The 23,098-nt window shown below is 39.2% G+C and overlaps 1 protein-coding gene across 4 annotated transcripts in view; it reads left to right on the top strand.

Annotated features, from left to right (window-relative positions):
• Positions 1-23,098, top strand: part of KIAA0895 (KIAA0895 ortholog) — a 75,603-nt gene that overhangs the window by 17,402 nt on the left and 35,103 nt on the right. For 3 of the 4 annotated variants that reach the window (XM_043589262.1, XM_043589259.1, XM_043589260.1), the window contains one exon: positions 9,844-10,538. In XM_043589262.1, coding sequence (XP_043445197.1) covers positions 9,844-10,538 — 695 coding nt within the window. The remainder of the gene's footprint in view (positions 1-9,843; positions 10,539-23,098) is intronic. The other variant, XM_043589261.1, reaches the window with a different exon arrangement.

Genomic DNA, 23,098 nt, shown 5'->3' with positions numbered 1-23,098 from the left:
AACTTAAATTGGCATTAGTTTTTTAAATGTAATTTGATGCAGATACTATTTTTTCACCTTAAAATACAGTGGAAAATTTGAAAGTTACTTAAAAATACCATACCTTTTTGGGAGCAGGTACTAGATACCCTCCCTCGCCCACACACCCAGTTGTGACAACCAAAAATGCCACCAGACATTGTCAAGTGTTCCCTGGAGGGCAAAATTACCCCCCCCCCCTTTCCCATTGAAAATCACTGCCTTGCAGAAAAATACAGTTTGATTTTGTCAAAGTGAGGGTTATTAGATACTGATTTAGAAATAATATCAATTATGATAATTTTCCCAAAGCAAAACAATCATTGTAGAGAGAGAATACCATTATATTAGTATTAGAAAGTGGGTATTCAGTCAGAATACCACTTAGATCCAACTAAGTGGATCTCCTGCTTTTCACTGTGCAGAGTTGGAAGTTTGAGGAGAGATACTTTAAGAAATAGTAGACTGATTCTTCTTGCCTCAACTCCCTTTCTGTGATTTAGTGGCAGAAATCAATCCAACTGTACGTGTTGCATACCCTGAGATAGATTATTCTGCAGTGAATTTCTATAGTTCGGTAAGAATTAAAACAGCCATTTGAGAAGTAGAGCATCAAATTTACAGCCCCTTTAGAAATAATTGACTGGGTTATTTTTCAAAATAGTTTTTTTTTTTAATTTTTTTTAAAGCTTATTTATTTATTTTTTAATTTTTTTAACGTTTTTTTTAATTTATTTTTGAGACAGAGACAGAGCATGAACAGGGGAGGGTCAGAGAGAGGGAGACACAGAATCTGAAACAGGCTCCAGGCTCTGAGCTGTCAGCACAGAGCCCGACGCGGGGCTCGAACTCACGGACCGCAAGGTCATGACCTGAGCCGAAGTTGGACGCTTAACCGACCGAGCCACCCAGGCACCCCTAAAGCTTATTTATTTTGAGAGAGAGTGCACAAGTGGGGAAGGGGCAGAGAGAGAGGGAGAGAGAGAGAATCCCAAGCAGGCTGCACACCACCAGTGCAGAGCTCAACGCAGGGCTCGAACTCACAAATTGCAAGATCATGACCTGAGCCAAAATCTGACGCTTAACTGAGTTACTCAGGTGCCTCTCAAAATAGTTTTTATATGGTACCTGACTAGTTAAAACAATAGTTCCAGAACCCTAATGCAAACATTTTCACTAACATACCAGAAAGCCCAACTGAGACAACTAGAAACTTTATGAAGAGAATGTAGCTGAAAACATGACCCCTTTTTCCCTTGCTGTCCTCTCAGTACTTATTGATACCTAAGAAGCCATCTTCTTCTGGTGGTTTTTAATCTCAGGATGGAAGCAATTACTTAAATATTTCTGAAATTGCTTCCTCTATGATATCTTACTCACTTTTGACTTACTAGTCATGACTTAATATAATTAAATATAACATTCTGATAGAGCTGCCGACTGGAGGAACAAAATAAGAAAGCTGTGTATGCTGTTTGAAATGGAATCAAATTAGAAAAGGGTTTTTTTGCCTACTTTCAGCTTTTTAAAGATAGTTTATTGTACTAAAGCCACTAAAATGTTGATTCTAGAATATAGAAGTAATTACTGTTCAATTTACCTTGGAAATCCAAATTTAATGATTCTAAATATTTTCCCATTTACATTATTCCATGGAGTATTTCTGTAGGAGCTGAATATAATATTGAATTTAATAACAATACCGATAGTTAACACAGACTGCTTACTACAGGTTGGCACTGTTCTTAGTACTTCATAGATATTACCATTTTCAATCTTCACACGAGTACTGTGAAATATGTATTATTATCCCATTTACAGAAATGGAAACTACAGCACAAAGAAGTTCACTTGGTCAAGGTCACAACTAATAAGCAGCCAAGATTCAAACTGGAGAAGCTCCATTCCAAAGCCCATGTTTTCAACCAGTAGGAAAGGCAGAACACTATTACAGTGACTATATGTTGATTTAAGCCACAGAGTTCAACATGAAGATCTCATTTAACATCAGTGGTGCATTATCTGATAGTTGAGTCAAGAAGTTTTTAAGCTATTATCACAGGCAAATCTGTAAATAATTTTTGCCTGGAAAGATTGTATTTCACTTGACTATAAAATTGTTTTCAAAGTAGAAGACATCTAGCCCATTCAGTGAGTGACAGGAAACTGTAAGAAGCCTTATAAGAGTATGTTAATATATGATTTCCTACTGCCCATATTTTGTATGGTATAACATAAGTGATTGAGTCATCTGGAAATGAAGCTCCTTTCTAACAAAAATGAGTGTTTAAAAATACTGGAGACTGGGGCGCCTGGGTGGCGCAGTCGGTTGAGCGTCCGACTTCAGCCAGGTCACGATCTCGCGGTCCATGAGTTCGAGCCCCGCGTCAGACTCTGGGCTGATGGCTCGGAGCCTGGAGCCTGCTTCCGATTCTGTGTCTCCCTCTCTCTCTGCCCCTCCCCCGTTCATGCTCTGTCTCTCTCTGTCTCAAAAATAAATAAAACGTTAAAAAAATTTAAAAAAAATAAAATAAAAATACTGGAGACAAAAGTTTTCTTAAGGCCAGTGTTTGGCCATCTGATATGGATACACTTAGGCGCGTAGCTCCTGTTTGTCCTATAGCATTAGGCACCTGCCATTAAAACTTGTCTTCCACAGGGGTGCCTGGGTGGCTCAGTCGGTTAAGCGTCCAACTTCGGCTCAGGTCATGATCTCGCAGTCTGTGGGTTCGAGCCCCGCGTCAGGCTCTGGGCTGATGGCTCAGAGCCTGCAGCCTGCTTCCGATTCTGTGTCTCCCTCTTTCTCTGACCCTCCCCTGTTCATGCTCTCTCTCTGTGTCTCAAAAATAAATAAACGTTAAAAAAAATTTTTTTTTTAAAAACTTGTCTTCCACATCACTGGTTGTTTCCTTTTTTTCATGTGATCCTGGTATGATTTTTTTCCCTCAACCTTCAGGCATTCAAATCCAGTATCCTTTCGTTTCCTCTCAAATACTGGCTACCTCTCAGGCCATTCTTTCATGAGCAAGTCAGTGAATGAGCAAAACCAAACACAGATGTTTGCCATAATGGGACTTATAATTTCAGTATTGGAGGAGTCCTTCATACAAACAAATGTAAAACTACAACTGTGACAGGTGCTTCAAAGAACCTTCCAGAGGAGGTTTCCGGAACAAGTGGTATTTGAACTAAAGGATGAGTGGGAATTAATCTGATGGGAAGAAGCACTCTCCAAACATAGGGGACAGTGTATGAAGAGGTGTTGTGTCTGAAGAGAGGCTGGTGAGTGTGAGGGATTGACAGAATGAAAGGAAGCTAGAGTGGACTGAGTAAGGGCGACATTGTGCATGGAGGCAAGAGAGGCAGGGTGACCTGATGGTAAGTGACATCATATGCCACGGTCAGGAGTTTTGTCTTCATCCTAAGGGGAAAACCATGGGGAACTTCGTTTTCTAGCACATTCACTGTTGTTTCAGATGGTTTTTAAAACGGTTTCTTTTACCACAACCACCATTTTCTGGCATTATAGAATACCCTGCATATTTCTAACTAAAATAATAACACGCAATTCCTGACCAAAGAACAACAGCATCACATTATAAAGAATCATTGTTACTAGTTGAGTAACACTGAAGTACTCCTCACTGGGATTGTGACATTTTTGGGAATCCTGAAGTAAAGTCAATTTTCTCAGTTCCTGAATGACATGAGCAGTGCCTTTTCATCTCCTTTTTTAACTTACAGTTGAGAAACTATATGGGGTTCTGTTGAATTCAGAGATGTTAAAAATAGTAGATTATCTGTTATAAGGCAAATTGGGCAATAAGTATGTCTTCAAAGATACTGATGTTTTCACATATCTTAAAAGATTAAGGTGTGGGGCTCCTGGGTGGCTCAGTTGGTTGAGCGTCCAACTCTTGATCTCTGCTCAGGTCATGATCTCACAGTTCGTGAGTTTGAGCTCTGTGTTGGGCTCTGCGCTGGCAGCAGAGAGCCTGCTTGGCATTCTGTTTCTCCCTGTATCTCTTTCCCCCTCCCCGCAAAAAAGATTAAGGTGTAACTTACATTCAGTAAAGTGCACAAGTCTTAAGTGTGTAACCCAATAAATTTGTGCATATGTAACCACTGCCCAGAAGAAGATAGCCTCTTCCTAGGTTATAACCCATCCCTCAGTGGTAACCACTATTCTGACTTCTAACACCATAAATTAGATTTGCCTGTTTCTGAACTATGTAAAAATGGAATTATACTGTATGTACTCTTTTGATCTGGCTTCGTTTGCACAGTATTGCCTGTGAGATGCACTGTATTGTTGCTTGCACGCTTAGCTGCTTTTTCATTGCAATGTAGTGTTCTGATATACAGGTTACCATAATTTATTCATTTTTTTCCTATTCTTGATATTATATCATTTAAGTGATGAACAACTACTTGATAAAGTGTTTATCTTGTTTGGGGACTATATTGTTTTGTTTTGCCTTTTGTTTGTAATCAATCTATTGTCTTATTATGTAAGATTATCCCATATTCTTAGGTTTCATAAATTCTAGTGAACTGTATGAAATTGCCATTTTCTGAGTCAAAATTGGTTGAATGGTATTTTCCACCAGCCATTGTTTCTGGTGATCTAATCTTCCTTTCAGCTGGGGAATCTCATAATTACTGTGAAACCTCACCTCTTCACAGTCATGAAAAACAAAGTTTCGTGAGTCCCTCTCTCTTTCCTTTAGATGAGGAACATGAGGCACTGATGGGCTTAATGATTAGGCTAATATTACAGAGAGGTGATTGAAAGAGCTGAGGATGGAAGCCAGGAATCCTGGTATCCTTTTCACCTGTTCTAGAAACAAATTAAGCTTTCATTGTGTTGGTAATTTCAGTATATTCACAAGCAGGTGATTATACTGACTATCAATTTTAATGTATTATTATTTCCTTTTTTCCCCCCTCAATATGGGTAATCAGGTTGGTATGAATGATTTCTTTGAGCAACAGATTATTTTTGTTTACTCTAAAGTTCTGGTGAAGAAGATTGCTGATGGCTAAAATGTCACATTACATAGTGACTTTTAATATGAGGAAGTAGGACTGATTGCCTTATTTTCTGAGGGAAAATGAGTACACTTCCCCCAAAGAAGCCTGTGTATGCTTTTTAAAAGTTTGATTTTTCAGGGGCACCTGGGTGGCTCAGTGGGTTAGGTGGCTGACTTCAGCTCAGGTCATGATCTCAACGGTCTGTGAGTTCAAGCCCTGCCTCGGACCCTGTGCTGACAGCTTAGAGCCTGGAGCCTGCTTCAGATTCTCTGTCTCCCTCTCTCTCGGCTCCTCCCCTGCTCACACTCTGTGTTTCTCCCTCCCTCCCTCCCTCCCTCTCTCTCTCTCTCTCTCTCTCTCTCTCTCTCTCAAAAATAAGTAAACATTAAAAACTATTTTTCAAGTTTAATTTTTCATTAAAAATAGACCTACCCTGTGACCCAGCAATAGCACTGCTAGGAATTTACCCAAGGGATACAGGAGTACTGATGCATAGGGGCACTTGTACCCCAATGTTTATAGCAGCACTCTCAACAATAGCCAAATTATGGAAAGAGCCTAAATGTCCATCAACTGATGAATGGATAAAGAAATTGTGGTTTATATACACAATGGAGTACTACGTGGCAATGAGAAAGAATGAAATATGGCCCTTTGTAGCAACGTGGATGGAACTGGAGAGTGTGATGCTAAGTGAAATAAGCCATACAGAGAAGGACAGATACCATATGGTTTCACTCTTATGTGGATCCTGAGAAACTTAACAGAAGTCCATGGGGGAGGGGAAGGAAAAAAAAAGAGGTTAAAGTGGAAGAGAGCCAAAGCATAAGAGACTCTTAAAAACTGAGAACAAACTGAGGGTTGATGGGGGGTGGGAGGGAGGGAAGGGTGGGTGATGGGTATTGGGGAGGGCACCTTTTGGGATGAGCACTGGATGTTGTATGGAAACCAATTTGACAATAAACTTCATATATTGAAAAAAAATAAAGTTTAATTTTTCAGGAAAAGAAAGAGATGAAATCTTACTGGCCTTTTATGATGTTTTTATGCATGTGTAAAAGTCATTTTTTAAGTAAGCAATAATATTTAAAATTAAAAAACAGTACTTTAGGGTCTCTCATAGTAGTACACTTTAATACAACTGAAATAAGATCAGTGTGATTCTGAGGACTTAATTTATATTCATCATGAGTTATTTGATCACCTGCCCCACTTTTATGAACTTCATGGGATATCAGCATTTGGCACGATTGGCGTTTTATTAAATAAATACACTATTGGCACTCCCAAACCTTACTCATCAACAGATGGAGCTTAACATGGACTGGGGCTAATCCTCTCAGGTAGAAAATTAGCAAGTGAGCCGAAATGCTACAACTCCTGGTGGAAAGGGTTCTGTCCTACACACTCTGTCACCTCCCATTGAGTGTTTTTGGCAGATGGTTTAGGACTTTTGTTAAGAATCCTGAAGTGTATAGATTGTTTGAGGTGGAACAAAATTCTGAATTTATTTAAAAAAAATGTTTTTAATGTTTATTCATTGTTGAAAAACAGCACAAGCAGGGGTGGGGGGGGGGGGGAGGGGACACAGAATCCAAAGCAGGCTCCAGGCTCCGAGCTGTCAGCACAGAGCCGGATGCAGGGCTTGAACTCACGAACCTTGAGATCATGACCTGAGCTGAAGTTGGATGCTCAACCGACTGAGCCACCCAGGCGCCCCCACAAAATTCTGAATTTAGTGATCACTGATGCCTTATGACAAAACAAAAGAACTCTGAGTTCAGCTCTGTAGTCATATAGCTATTATGTTTTAGGAACCAAAGAAAGCATTTTTAAACTGAATTCATTTTTAAACAAATATACTCAACACAACACACCTGTAATAAGCCATCAAAATTGGGAATTATTTAGAATAGTTTTATTCACTGATTTTAATTTGATGTAACTTTCTCCCCTTTTATTATGAAGACCAAAAGGAAAAAGAACCTGATTACCTCCCTTTACCTTCCTGGCTGTGCCTACTTCTCACCTGATTTTCTGTTTGTGATACCCTTATTCTTATTGCAGGTTTTTTTTCTTTTTTTCTTTTCCTTTTAGTGTCCATTTCATTCTTCCTTTCCTAATCACCTCTTGTCTCATAAACTTGTGATGTCTTTTTAGGGAAACTGATATTGTTCATGGGCATCTGGGCTACAGCCTGTGCTCTGGTGTTCCTTAGCCTATGTTTGCCAAGCCTGCCCAGTTTGGACTATCGGTTGGCAACATTTAAGTCTGAAACCCCTGAGGGACTGAGACCTACCAGCCTGTAATGAAAGTTGTGTTTGTTCTGTTTATTTTTGGCTGTTTTTTTCCGTTTATTGAATGGCTTCTTTGTGTAATCAACCTTCAACATGACCCTGTATCTAGCTCCTACTTCTCATCTTGTGCATAGAATAGACATTTAGCCTCTGCATATTTTTGCTTTTGTCTTTAAGACACCAGAATTCAAATTTCACATATTGGCCTAGAAAATGTTAACTAGAGGGACTATTACCTTACGTATTTGGATTATTACCCATTTTTGACCTGGTATTTTACCAAATCTTTACCCTAAACTCTATGACTTCTAAGCTTTAAAAACTTACATTTAGGGCAGGGTTTCTCTACCACAGCACTGTTTTAGGATGGATATTTTTGTTGTAGGAAGCTGTGCGATGCATTGAAGGATATTTAGCATCATTCTTGGCCTCTACCCACAAGATGCCAGTAGTACCACTCCCTTGTTGTGACAACCAAAATGTCTCCAGACATTGCCATATGCCCCCTGGGGAGCAAAATTGCCTCTGGTTGAGAACCACTGGTTTCCCTGTTATATGTCCACTTCTGCAGTGACTTCATAGAACTGTAGAATGGTCCCAGAACTACAAATATCTGTTTATCTAGAATGGTTGGAGATGACCTTTTTAGGGTTGTGCCATTCATTCGTTCATTCATTTATACAGCGTGCACTAACAATGTCTACCAGATCCATGCCGGATGTTGGAAAGGAAGAGATGAATAAAACACGGTTCTGGTACCTATCTTAGTACATCAGTGATTCAGATTATCATGTCTCTGTACATGTTCTGTACAGAGAAAGAAAAGGTACAGTGCTGTGCATATAGCTGACAATATTGAATAGCTGTTGATAATTGAATGAACGTTATATGTTATATACATAATAACAAGCCTGAACTCTAATTACATACACCCGCTCTCAAATCATTTTGCTGTTTATTACTTTATTGTAATATAACATTGAACAAATGATTTAACATTTCTGAGGATTAAGTGATACAACATGTATAGTTTTCTGTGAAATCCCAAACTCACATAAATGTGTCAACAAATGGTATCTGCCATTATTGTTATTATTATGTATTACTACTCATTGTAGAAAGGATCCCTGAATGTCAAACCTTGAATGAGTGAATGACAGATGTGCATGGATAAAGTTTTTAAAAAATTGAAATAAATTGTTTCTTAGCAAGGCAGGCAGCTGTTCAAGTTGGCTAGCATTGAAATTGCTTCCGTAGTAGGAGCCAAAGGTTGGGGCTAGATGCATAAGGGTCCATGAGACTTGGAAAAGAGAATTGAGAGAATCATATGTCATTTGAAAGATTTAAGGAAGGTTTATAAGCAGACTTGGCCAGAGGTCATATTTGTAGATAGGACTTGGGCTGGAATCTAGTTCTGGTAAGTAGGATTTAAGACAAATTCAAACGCTTCGTCAATTTAGAATTGAATCTGAAAGTTCTTAAGGGTCTAGCCGAAATCTCATGTTTCTCTTCACATTACTTTCTTCCTTCTCTGAACTCTGTATTTTCTGCTTTTTGCTTTTAAACTTATACTGTCTTGTATTACTATTCAAATCTTCATAGGCTTGCCTTGCCTTCAGAGCCAGATTGGAAGCTGGTTGAAGGCAGAGACAGTAGATTTATAAATATGTTTCTCATAACGTATGTTTCTCGTAGTACCTAGTTAGTAGTATTCCATGTATTTGTGGAATGAAACAATGCAGGTCAACGTTGCAGTTTTAAAGCAGAGCACGAGCGTCAGTATATCGGGTGGTTCGTACCTCTTTAAAGCGCTGTGAAATCTAAAGGCAAAGCTGACCTCTCCTTAATTTACCATTTGATATTCTTATGTCTAGGTAATAACAGTTACAGTTTTTTTCAGATTTGGCAAGAAAAAAAACCTTAATTTTCTTTTAATCTGTAGCCTAGATTTAAGAAAATCAAACAATTGAGTGACATTATGAAAACATGCTTTAACGTACACATATCATTTATTTAATTTTAAAAATTGTTTCTGAGATAAATAAGGCAGTGTTGTCCTTCTTTTCCTGATAGCTATCTTTATTTACAGCATCTAATTTCAAGATTGTACTGGCTTTTAAATACCTTGGGTCTTGCTTTGATATTGGAAATACTATTGAAAATTATATCCTTACTGTGAAATTATAGTCATTGGTAGAGTTGAATATTCAGATTACTTATGTGTATTATCTCACATTGATATTAAACTTTGATCATCTTAATGGCTTCAAGCTGAGAATTTTTAAAATTTAGCATATATATGCTTATATAGAAGTGACAATGTCTAGCATGACCAAAGCTTGGTAATATATTTAATATTTAAAATGTCTTTTCTAAAGATCGTTGCAAAATTATAAGGTTTACAGAACCTTCAGAGTACTTTTGTATAATAAGCAATTTGCTTCATCTGGTATCTTTGTTATTTCTTTTGTTTTGATTTTGTTTATTAACACAGAAAAGCTTCACTGGCCTGAGCAAGAACTTGCTAAGAAGTCTGTCCTAAATGCAGAAGAGTCATTGATCACTGACAGCAAAAGAAGCATTTCACATTTATCTACTGGGATACTAAAGGACATTTTCACAACTGGAACCAGTAGTTACAATGTTCTGCTACAAAGCAAAGAGGAGAAAAAGCATCATTCACAAAAACAGCCTTCCTCCACCTACTCCAAAAGATGTAGAAAGCCCAGCAAATCTCCTAGTTCTTCTCGTAGTAAAGATCTTCGCAAGATGAAAGCCCCAGTGCCTGTGATGAGCAGTGGTACTTGGTACTGCCTAGAAAGGCAGCCTAGTGTCTTTGTCACTAGTTCAGTGTCGAGTCCTATAAAGTTTACACATGATATCTCTGTTACAGGGAGCAGCATTGTACTGCCGCCTAAACCCAAAAACAAGGTAAAGCGACGCCATTTCTCCACTCTGCCAAAGCCAAAGCCACAGCCTCAGCTGTCTAGAAGTTTTGAAAAGGGAGATGACTTTTCTGGGAAGAAATTTTGTATACTGACTGCTATAAAGCCCACCAACTTGGAGAAAGAAAAACTGAGATTTTTCAAGTCTGACTATACCTACAATCCTCAGTTTGAATATGCAAATCCATCTCTGCCAAGTGTGTTGGCCAAACACAGCAATGCATCTGACCGATTTCTTAAACAGGTAAAATGCTACTTCAGTAATGGTATTTCATTTTTATGTAACTAAAGCAATTATTTAAAGTCTTATAAAAAGAAAAAAAAGAAAAAAAGACTTTAAAAAACATTCCAGTTATTTATATGTTATAGTTAACGCCCCATTCGGTACATGTAAATATGTGATAGGAAATTTCCAGGTGAGTGCCATAGCCTATATGTAAACTACTGTGCACTAGTCAGAATCTATGAAGAATCTGTTAGATAGACTTTGTGGCAGGAAGCAGCTATATTTGGAAAAAGCTTAAGATTCTGGTTCTAGGCTTTCATTTGGGAGTTAGAGACATGTAGGCCATTAGCCAACCCAGAGACCAGTGTTATGCAGCTCACACTGTGTTTGCATTTTCCATTTGATTTTGAGGGCCTTAGGTAGATCATGCAGTCTTTGGTTCCCCTATGCTGTTACACTCCCATCTTTTTTAGGCTCCATAGGCATTTTGGAGAGCTAGACTTGATACTTGCCCATGAACTTCTTAATGCTTTGTTGTCATTGTTAATCATTGTCAAATAAATATTTCAGCACTCATTTAAAGAAGAAAATAGGGGCGCCTGGGTGGCGCAGTCGGTTAAGCGTCCGACTTCAGCCAGGTCACGATCTCGCAGTCCGGGAGTTCGAGCCCCGCGTCGGGCTCTGGGCTGATGGCTCAGAGCCTGGAGCCTGTTTCCGATTCTGTGTCTCCCTCTCTCTCTGCCCCTCCCCCGTTCATGCTCTGTCTCTCTCTGTCCCAAAAATAAAATAAAAAACGTTGAAAAAAAAATTAAAAAAAAAAAAAAAGAAGAAAATAGTGGAGTTTTAACAATTGTTTTCAAGGTTAGAAAATCATGATGTGAAGGATATGAGCAACACTTTCGATATTGCTCCATTTAGACACGTGGCACATAGTTTTGTGTATTACGAGGCTTAAAAAACTTTGAAATCCTTAAATTTTTGAGGAGAAATTGGCTGATGTTTATCTGAAAGGCATAGTGTTGAGATGATAAAGGCAGACTACCTTTGGTTAAATTAACTTTCTACACGCTTTTATAATACATGAGGTTCAACTTGGCTTTGTGAGTGATTGAAAATCTGTTTGTAGGCTAGGTGAAACTGCGTGGTTCCATTTGCCTGTGGTGTGTGCCCTATTTTAGCATTTTTGCTATAATACAGTTCCTTGGACTTGTGGCCAGCAGATTTTTGTTGCAATAAATGATGGAATCTGACAAGCCTTTTGAAGCCATTATGTAAAGCTTATTTTAGGATTATAATAATTTTAGTTTTGCTATTTATTTTCCTTTATTAGAAGAAACCTTTTCAACTGCTTCTCTAGATTTTTAATGGGCACTTTTTATTTAGAAGTGCTGAGATTGTACTAAATACTAATAAGGGCAACTATTGTCTTTATTCCTGTTTTGGCAGTCATTTTGTGATTTTTATTTCGGACATTGCAATCGACTGAATAGGGATTTCACTCATTTAAAATTTATGATAATTATGAAAATGCTATTTGCTTTTCTCCCCATTAGTGCTGAAAGAGATGGCTGAGATTTACCTACCAATATTCTTTAATTTGGTGTCCTACCCTAAACCCTACCTATTGGGAAAGAGATTTCCCACCATTGGATCAAAATGAGTGTTCTCTCATTTCCCTGGAAGACAGGAAGATCAGCTGCTCCACAGATTGAGAACTGACACTGCTTGGCCTGTGGCTTTACAGTCTTTATTTTAACCCAATTCCGGCTTGAGGAGATAAACCTATACTTGGGTTGCTCGAGTAAATAGCACCAGCAATCCTACTGGCTGTACTTCAAAGGCCACCCTTTGGGAGAATGCTGTCAACAAATGCCTAGTGTACTATTTAAACCACTTTAATTGAATAAAAGGGATTCATTAGAACAAGGCCTCCATAAAATTTGCTTTAATTCCTATTTAGCATCTGAGTGGATTATGACATGATGTCATACATCCTTCCCCGCCCCCAGCTGTGAAGCAAAAACACAGCTTCAGAGCTAGTCTCGGGATTCAGAAACATGCTACACAAGGCGACCAGGATAGCCAAGTCACCTGATGGTCTCTGGCCTCCACCCTCAAGGCCTTGTCGACCCCTAGCAGATAGTCAGGATCTGAATCCTTCAATGGAAGGCAGTCTGCACTGTTGTTGGAGTGACCATGGTCCTCTCCAGTGCACACATTGGCAGAACAGTGCTAAACTTTCCATGCACAAGATAAGCCTATCAGAATGGAACCAAAGCAGTGCTCAAGCTCTGGTCATTCTCAGTTGATTGTCCCATCAATGTCCAGGAGTTCCAGGATGCAGGTTTTTGTGATCTAAGCATTAGGTCCCCCAGGAGACAGGTCCGTGAGGTGGTTCATGGGGTCTAGCATGGGCTATTGGACTTGAATATAATTCCAGGTGGAGCCTGCTGAACCCTGCTCACCCTCTTGCTGACAGCCATGGTGGCCCTCAGCTTCCCAACCCTTGAGTATTTTTAAACTTGACAGAAACTGAGAATATCTGTTTTGTGTAGCTCTGGACCTTTGCAGGAAGGAGTGCAGTGCTTCCTGGGAGTTGAAGAAGGGATCTGGGGTGAGAGAATGCTGAAAGCTGTTAAGGGTCAGGTGCATCCTCACCAGCGGCTTAGAAGTGGCTCCTCAGTGGCGCCCTCATACAGCAAAACTGGCAGCCAGTGCACTTTTTGTCCTACTTCCTGGGGGCTGACTGCCCCTGGGAAACCTAGATACCAAATCCATTTGGCTTTGCACTGTTCACTTTGTTGAGTAAGATTGGAAGTGAGAGATGAGAAGAGTCTTCAGGGTAGTAATAAGAGTCCTTGAACTATTTTCAGTATTTCCAGCAAGTCAAATGGAAATTATATATTTACATGATAAAGCCAATGGACAACTTAAGTGACTTGTTTTGTACCTCTGGCTGGAATCCTATCTCAGTGTAGATCCAGGCTAGCTCATGCTAACTAGAGGTTCTGATTAGTAGAGTGATATTTAATAACATTGGGAAAATAAGTCAACTTTTGTTTGGCTAGATAAGATAACGGTTGAATTATTTTCGTATGCATTAATAAAACTGGAGCAGTGGGGATAATTAGTGGTTGGCAAATGGGTCGCTTTTGTATGAGAGAAAGAAGGCTTTGGGGTATCAGGTAAAGACCTTTGGACGAGGCTCCTCTGGCTGTCAGGGAAGAAAAATTAAAGGTAGGTGTGCAAAAGCAGTTGATAGCAGGCCTGATACCACTGACTTAGAAAGGTCTGCTTGCAAGGTTGCCTTAGTCTGAGAACTTGACTGGTAAACAGTTGACTGAAATAAAACTTGCCTTAAATGGTAAGAGTAGTTTGCTGTGCCTGAGTTGTGCAAAGTGTTTATATTGGACACCTCTTTTCCTTTTGAGAGCCTGGAATTTTAGAACATGGCAGGCATAGGGGTGCTTCTGTATTAGTTCCCAATAAAAACCTTGGGTGCTGATCTGTAACAAGTTTCCTTGGTAGACCACTCTTTACCTGTTCTTAGAACTCAGTTGCTGGAGAAGTTACTTGTATCCTTTGTGACTTCATTTGGAGAGCACTCTTAGAAGCTTGCTTCTGGTTTCCTTCAGACTTTCATAGATGTAAGAGATGGGGACTGGTGGGCTTAAGTTGATCTCTTAAAGCATTTATTTACATTCATATTTTAGAAAAGAAGAAAAAAAACTCTGTATTCAAATAAAACATCTGTTTGGGCTGCTGTATTTGCTGTCAGTTTGAGATTCCTGGTCAGTTGTAAGGCCTGCTCTCTGATAGCTTTGTAAAGGTCCATCGTGTTACATTACTATTCACAAATTGAGCCTGGGCCCTATATTCATATAATATTTACCATAAGCATGGGGTTCTTTGGCATTGTAATACTTTCTAATACTTTTTAGTTGTATGATATTTGTACAGAAGGCCAAGTAAATTAAGTGTATGCTAAGTTAGAAATTTTGCCTTGAGGGTAGCAGGGGAAGAGCGAACAAAAACATTTGTTCTCCATATACTTGTATTATTATGAAATTGTTGACATTGCCCTTTTATTTAAGGACCCTTGCTCCATTAAAATTGCTTTGAAATTTAAGGATAAAGTCACATGAACCATCATTGTGTGACAGATTATAACTAGCATTGATAGACTACTTAATATTTGCTTGTTACTCTGATTGCTTAGTACTTTATAGCTGTTACCATTTTTAGTTCCTCACATGAGGTGCAATACTTGTAGTTTTACCAGTTGAAAAAATTGACGTAGAGAAGTGTAGTAACTTTCCTGAGGTCACATATAGTAAGGTGCAGAACCAGGAGTCTGTTTCAAGTGCTGCTGACTTCCACACAATGACATGTTGGAAAACCAGCTCTCAGTGTCCATGATGTAAATATGAATACTTCCACCATGATCAGTTTCAAGCAGTGTAACATGAACTGCTTGCAAATTAATAAAAATTCAGTCCTCACAAGCCAGAATTATGGGGCTCCAGCACACCACTGTTTCACAGCATGGTTTTAGCCTGGCTGTCCCTTTGCCACCCCCAGCACCCAAAGGGCACCAGATGGAAAGATCCTCTCACTTTGCTGGCAAGGATCCATGCCTCTGGCAGAAGCTAATTATGAGGACATTGAAGATATTTCTTCCTCTTTATGATATATACTTGTGTAATAGTGATTTTGCTGTTTTTTTTTTAGAACTGTGAGACAAAAGTATCTCCCAGTAAGGGCACCCATCGTCCTCTTTTAGTTATGACTTCAGTCTCAACTCAATACAGTGTTAATGAATGCCTTAGGAAGACTGGGAAGGTCTCCCCAGACAGGCTATCCACAACATTATAGGTGTTGATTTCTCTCTTCCTGCCCTTGTGGCTCTGCCAGGGAACAAAGCAGCAACATCCCTTCCAGTAAGGCTCTGTACTATTTCTCTTTTACTATTGTCCTAACTGTTGCATTTCATCTGTTCCCTTTCTGCTTCAGGTGGAGTATACATAATCCAGAATTGATAAGTGTTAAAATAAAATTACTTAAGTGTCTTCAAATGAAAAAAATAATGGAAAATAGTGTAAGGGGTGCCTGGTGGCTCAGTCAGTTAAGCATCTGATTCTTGATTTCGGCTCAGGTCGTGGTCTCACAGTTTGTGAGACCGAGCCTTGCATGGGGCTCTGCACTGACAGCACAGAGCCTGCTTGGGATTCTCTCTCTCCCTCTCTCTTTCTACCCCTCCCCTGCTCTCTTGCTCTCTCTCAAGATAAATACATAAAATACATTAATTTAATCCATAAATTAAAAAATTAAAAAATAGTTTTCAAAAATTCCTTCTACAATTGAAATACTGTATCCAGTGTTTTCCTATTCCTAAGACTTTATATATTTCAAAAGAACTATTTGTAAGGATAGTTATTGATTACCCATATTAATGGAAGGAAGCGTTTATATGAATTAGTTAAAATAGGAAGATATTCCCAGCTCTCTCTCTGTGGAATGGTTCTCATGAAGGCAGCCACCACCTTTGCTTTCCTGCTGAGGACGGTGCTACACCAGCCATGAGTAATTCACTAGGGTCTGTAGTAAGTAGTAAACGCAGTAATAGAAAAAAGCCACAAACAGTGGCATGAAGTAGAGATAGAAGCAATGCTTAAAATCAAACATCTAAGTAAAAATAAAGCAGTGAATTGATTTATAAAGAAAGAAAGAAAGCTTTTGAACCTCTGATTTGGTTATAGACATCTTGCATCATAACCTCTGGGGGAAAAGATGAACTTGGGAAAGATAGGGAAATAAGTATTAAGGAATGTTAGTCTGGATAAAGAACAGACGTTAAAGGCTTGTAATTACTGGAAGAAATGTGCAGATAAGTTTGCAAAATATTGAGATGTCAAAAACATACAATAAAACATCTTTATGTTTCTATTGTAGTATGCCAAAGTACTCCGTGGATGTGTACTTGTTAATCTTTATGATACCTTAAGATACAACCCTTTCAACCAATAGCAGAATGGATTTTAGCTGTTTGTAAGAATTACTATGTTAAATAAAAGGTTTGTCAGACATTTAAATGTAACTAAGAAATTGGAGAATTGCCTTCTTTTAAAAATATTCCTTGATTTGGGGGACGTGTGGGTGGCTCAGTTGGTTAAGCATCTGACTCCGGCTCAGGTCATGATCTTGCCCCACATCAGGCTCTGTGCTGACAGCTCAGAGCCTGGAGCCTGCTTCAGATTCTGTCTCTCCATCTCTCTCTCTCTCTCTCTATCTCTCTCTCTTTCTCAGAAATAAACAAACATTAATATGTGTATATTTTTTTCTTTGATTTGGGATTAATTTGTAGGAATCTTGCTTTGTAGGAGAGAAATGAGCTCAGTCTCTGAAGTTTTCCTTGCACATTATGGTGTAGAATGAAAATGATTATTTAGAACTCTTTCTAGGACCTCACAGATCTCTCTCAATTTGAGACCTAAAAATATTGTGGCTAATTAAATCAAGATTCTGTTTTGTGTCATATTATATATCCAGTTGTGTCATTTATTTTGTAAAAACTTTTAGTTCTTTCACACTGAGTATTAATCACAGAAAAGCTCAGTTTCCACAAGCTGTGTTAACTGAAAATTCTTTTACTTCAGATAACAGTGCTCTAATGATACAACATAATTGGCAAATAATTAGGTTTGTTAAAACTAATTTTCTAAATAAGTGAAATTTGTTTCTCCAAGTACAAAAACCTAAAAGTTAACCATTTCAATGCAGTTCTTTCTATAATGTATATTCAGTATGACAACTCAGGAGAATGCTTTTCAAACTTTCCTAAGAAGGTAACCTAATAGAGATGTAAAGAGAATAATCAAGGAAATCAGGAGCAAATCTGTTTTATCTTAAATTCATGTGAATTTTACATTATACTTTGTAATGTATCTGTATTCTGACATAGAAACATGCAAATTGCTTATCTCCAAGTAAATGTTAACTGCTAATTCATTTAAGCAAAGGCTGTCCAGACCAAGGAAAACTTGTTCCTGGGCCACATTTATCCCTTGGGTTGCCAGTTCACCACCTCCATTTTACCAGATTAAATAATAATAAGCTCTGTTGTACTGGGACCAATGGTTGGCATAACATAAAGACTTTTAATTTTAAGTGTGGTTCTCAGAAAACAAGGTCTTGTGTAAATGGAATAGGTAATTCATTATATTAAAACACATGCTTTTGAATAATACATAAAATCATGTCGTGTTCTAAAAGCAAGATGTGTTTATTTTCCGTTTTTGTTGGAAGCAACTTAATTGGAAATCAGACAGCTTCACTGATAGCAGGATGTCTTGAGGCAACATTTTCTTGAGGCTAAGGTTTAATTGTACTAATGTTGTAGTACTTTATCTTGGTAGACCTCAAGTCATTCAAATAAAAAGGGGAAGAAAAAGCAAGCCACCTTTAAATCTTACCTCTCTTTAGGTGACACAGTTTTGTGTTTAGCAAATCACAAACCTTTCACAGATAACCTAAAATTGTGAGTTTTTTTTTTTTTTTAAAGATTGAGAGTTTAGTATGTTCTGTATTAGTTTGGAGAAGTGGAGTCATTTGTTAACCTAATAGCAAGGAAGATTTTTTATATTCAGAGATGGAAATACACCATCAGATTGTATGTCTTTGGAAGAAGCTGTGACCTTGATGACTCACTGAAACAGCATTTTGTTGATTTGCCTTTGAAATTTTGCCTAACATGCATTCTTAGGTTCTTAACAGGATCTTTGCTACAGAACAGCTTGAATATCTGCTTTTTCCTGATAGGTGGTAAAAGAAGAGTCTTCATTACTAAGCTGTTTATAAATCTCTTATCCTGGTAGCAGTTGCCCTCTGATATTCCCAGTCACCACTGTATACATCCAGACTACCCCCAGCCCTGACGATGCAAACATGCAGTGGGGGCGGGGGGCGGGACGGGAAGAAGGCTGCAGGTGACATCTTTTTTAGTCCAACTGTGTTCTTTCATTTGTTCCCTTCATTGATGTTAGACTCAGTGTCTCAGATCGCTCAATCTATTACATTGTGCATATGTAGAATATATATGTTTTTAATACTTATAATCTGGTCATAGTCTACAATTTCTATTTTATGGAAAACTGAATTATGTATTGGCAAAAGTATTTGCTTCAGTCTCCCCTGCTCTCCACACTGCATCAGTGTCTTTCTAAGATACAAGTCTGATGTCATTTGCCTTCCTGAAACACTTCAGGTCTCCTCATAATTTGAGATTAGGTCCGAAATCTGTAGCATGGCCTGTAGGTCTTTCATCTTTCATGATCTGGCTCGTGCTTACATTTCCAAGTCAACTCTGTAATCCCACAGTATCTTGTGGAAATTATCTAGCATAGTGTTTATCATGCTGCTATCCTCTTTTTTTTCTTTTTCTTTTTTTTTTTTTGTCTTCACCACTAGACTGACTCCTTTGATAAAAAGAGTATTTTATTTATCAGCTATACCTGCAGGCTCAGCAGGACCTAGGGGAGACAGAGCAGCTATGTTCGCTGCCAGCCTGGACCTCCAGCTCCCACCTCCAGAAGGTTCTGTCCCCTCTCTCTTGAACAGTGGCCCAGCTCCATCAGTGAGGAAAAGGGGCAGCTGCCTCCATCCAGGGTCCTACTCAACCCCGCCCCCAGACCCTGGACACCATGCTTGATCTGGAAGGGGAGCATGTGGGGCTTGGTAGGGAGCAGAGTCTCAGGGTTGATAGCTGGAGACCTCCTGAAGACCTCTAGGAGTCTCTGTGCCAGAGGGCTTCTTCCAATCCCAGTAAGACTCTGAAGGAATTTGCCACATGGGAGTCAGATCTTGGTGTGAGGAGGGGTCCAGGTCAGGTCTGTGGAGCAGGAGGGGTGGACAGGCCTTCCCACTGCCCCCAGCCTGCTGTCAAAGGCTCCAAACCCAAAGACAGTCCTGACAACCCACAATTCACAGGCTCCTGCCTAGGTCTGAAGGAGGTCCTGTGCTCCCCACCCAACTGGCAAACCTCTTCTTAATCTTCCCCTTCCTCCAAAAAGAGGAGACCCACAGACCCTGGGAGTGAGGAAGGCAGCATATGGGAGGGAAATGGTGAGATTAGGGACCCAGGCGGCTGCAGGAAGGCGGGACAGAGCACCTGCCAGGTCTGGGACCCCTTGTCCAGCCCTGCCATATGGGACGTTAAGGGGCAGGACTTGCCAGCTGTTGGGTGTCTGAAATCTGGGTCTGAAGGCTGTGTGTGTATGCTGTGCACTGTGCCAGCTGCTGGGTGACTCTCAGGCTCCCCACCAAAGGTCTAGGGGCCCGGGGCCCTGCATCCCCTCCCCAACCTCTCCCAGCTCAGCTGGGGTGGAGCGCCACCTGCTGTGCTCACAAGGGGCTGGGGGAGGGGGGGTGGGTGGCTCACCTGAAGTTGCCTTGGCCAAGCTTTGGGGGTCTGTTGGGCGATGCCTGGGGTTCGGGCTCACACTCTCTGGGTGCACCAGCCAGGGACCCAGAATCTAGCTCAGTTCCTGGCATTAAATAAATGAGACTTCTGATGCCTCTCCAGCCCAGAAACTCTATTTCACTTAATTTTGTGTATGCTTCTGACACTATTCTTTCCTTTGTCCAGAATGCCCTCTATTTCCTCTAGTGGCCCACTTTTATTTACCTTTCTCCATCATCTCAATATTTATACCTCTATCAGAGTATTACTAAGTTTTGTTGGTTTATGTGTCATCTTTTCCAGTCTAATGGTTAAATGGGGGCTTAGATTATAAAATATAAAAATAACAAAAGTATCAGTGATTAGGGGTGTCTGGCTGGTTCAGTCAGTAGAGTGTATAATTCTTGATCTCAGGGTTGTGAGTTCAAGCCTTACACTGGGTGTAGAGATTACTTAAAACCTTTAAAAAATGTATCAGTGATTAGCACAAATAAGATGAATGAATGAATGGCCCTTACTTTCTAGATGGTAATGTAGAAATTTAGTGATGTACTTTACAAACAATGGATCCATATTTGTGGCCCAAGGGTCAGGTTTAACCTGACTGTATGTTTTTTAAGGGGTCAACATAGTGGTTTTTTTTTTTTTTTTTAATTGGAATGTAAGGAGGAATCCATTGTTTCTCCCAGATATTACACTCAGTGGCTTTACAGAGTAGTGACTGCTCGCAGCTAAAGGTATCTGAGTATGACTACTGCTCTGGTGTCCCATCAGTTTGTGGCTGTAGTACCTTAAATGGAGACCTAATGATCTGATTGAGTAATCCATATCTTACTTAATTTGCTGCCAAGAAGTAGTAGTCACCATTGGAAAATTCATTTAGCATTTGGGATTTTGCTTTTCATTCTGAGAATCTCAAAGTACCAGAGAGAGCGTATGGGTGTGTACACAACTCATGCTTATCTGAAATAAGTATTTTCAAACTGATTTGAGGAATACTGCATGAGAAAAGAGGGTCACATTAGTTGGAAGACACGGAATGTTATATTCATCCCTGAGATGGACCATGTACAGCATCAAAATGAAGGCTTGGAAGAGTCTTGTTTAATTTTGTTTAATACAATATTTTCCAATCACATTTGGCCATAAAACTCTTAAAAATGATACCTTGTTAACCACTTTTCTACAGGAAACAGTTTGGAAAACACTGGCTTAAAGACAAGGTCTATATGATTTCCTAGGGGTTATTCAGTATTTGGATAGGTGGTGGGGGAAGAGTTCTAGGTGTTAGAATTTACTAAAAAGGAAAGTAATGAAGGGAGGGTTGGGACTGGATGGATGTCAAATCAGTTACTTTAAATTGTAAAATTAAAACCCAGCTATCTTCTGTTAAACCTGTATACAGTCATGTGGGAAATAGATTGCAAAACACATTCTTTCCTTTTCTCCTTTCTTGGTGTTGTCTCTAATTTCATCCTCACAACAACTCTTTGAGGTAAATGGCAAAAATTTTCATCTCCATTTTGCCTGTGAGGAAACTAAACCTGTGAAAAGTAAAATGACATACTCAAGATGACACAGTTAGTAAGGCATTAATGTAAAACTAGATCTACTCATTTCTAGTCTTTCACAATATCACCCCGACTCATATCATAATAGTGTCCCTATTGTACACAGTTTTTCACTGAGTGAAAAGGGAGTGAGAAGGGAGATAGTTTTTCTACACAGGACTGTTGAAGTGGTTCATGATTGATGCTCAGATTTTCAAACTACTAAACAGTAAACAGAATTAGCAGGTATACCAAAAGCAGATCATTCACCAGAATGTTAAGATTTTTCAGAAAGTTTTTAAAATGATTTAAGATAATTCCAAGTGTTTTGTTTTCTTTGTAAAGTAGGCTCCATGCTGGGTGTGGAGCCCAACACTGAGCTTAAATTTACAATCCTGAGATCAAGACCTAAGCTGAGATCCAGTCAGATGTTTAACCAACTGAGCCCCCCAGCACTGCATACAATGCTAAAAGTTTTATATAGACATTTTTTATTTTCTGGATTAGTGGTTTAAATGTTACATTGTGCTATTTGACTATTCTTTATATATATATATATATATATATATATATATATATATATATATATATATATGAAACTTATTGGCAAATTGGTTTCCATACAACACCCAGTGCTCATCCCAAAAGGTGCCCTCCTTAATACCCATCACCCACCCTCCCCTCCCTCCCACCCCCTGTCAGCCCTCAGTTTGTTCTCAGTTTGTAAGAGTTTCTTATGCTTTGGCTCTCTCCCTCTCTAACCTCTTTTTTTTTTCTTCCCCTCCCCCATGGACTTCTGTTAAGTTTCTCAGGATCCACATAAGAGTGAAAACATATGGTATCTGTCTTTCTCTGTATGGCTTATTTCACTTAGCATCACACTCTCCAGTTCCATCCATGTTGCTACAAAGGGCCATATTTCATTCTTTCTCATTGCCACGTAGTACTCCATTGTGTATATAAACCACAATTTCTTTATCCATTCATCAGTTGATGGACATTTAGGCTCTTTCCATAATTTGGCTATTGTTGAGAGTGCTGCTTTCTAGATCTATTTTTAATTTTTTGAGGAACCTCCATACAGTTTTCCAGAGCGGCTGCACCAGTTTGCATTCCCACAATAGTGCAAGAGGGTTCCCGTTTCTCCACATCCTCTCCACCATCTATGGTCTCCTGATTTGTTCATTTTAGCCACTCTGACTGGCATCAGGTGGTATCTGAGTGTGGTTTTGATTTGTATTTCCCTGATGAGGAGTGACGTTGGCCATCTGGATGTCTTCTTTAGAGAAGTGTCTATTCATGTCCTCTGCCCATTTCTTCACTGGATTATTTGTTTTTCAGGTGTGGAGTTTGGTGAGCTTTTTATAGATTTTGGATACTAGCCCTTTATCCGATATGTCATTTGCAAATATCTTTTCCCATTCCGTTGGTTGCCTTTTAGTTTTGTTGTGCAGTTTTAGTTTGCTGTGCAGAAGCTTTTTATCTTCATAAGGTCCCAGTAATTCATTTTTGGTTTTAATTCCCTTGCCTTTGGGGATGTGTCAAGTAAGAAATTTCTGCGGCTGAAGTCA

The sequence above is a fragment of the Prionailurus bengalensis genome, chromosome A2, assembly GCF_016509475.1.
Source record: "Prionailurus bengalensis isolate Pbe53 chromosome A2, Fcat_Pben_1.1_paternal_pri, whole genome shotgun sequence".
NCBI lineage: Eukaryota > Metazoa > Chordata > Mammalia > Carnivora > Felidae > Prionailurus > Prionailurus bengalensis.
Note: the sequence above shows the minus strand (reverse complement) of the source record. Positions and strands in the feature narration are given on the sequence as shown.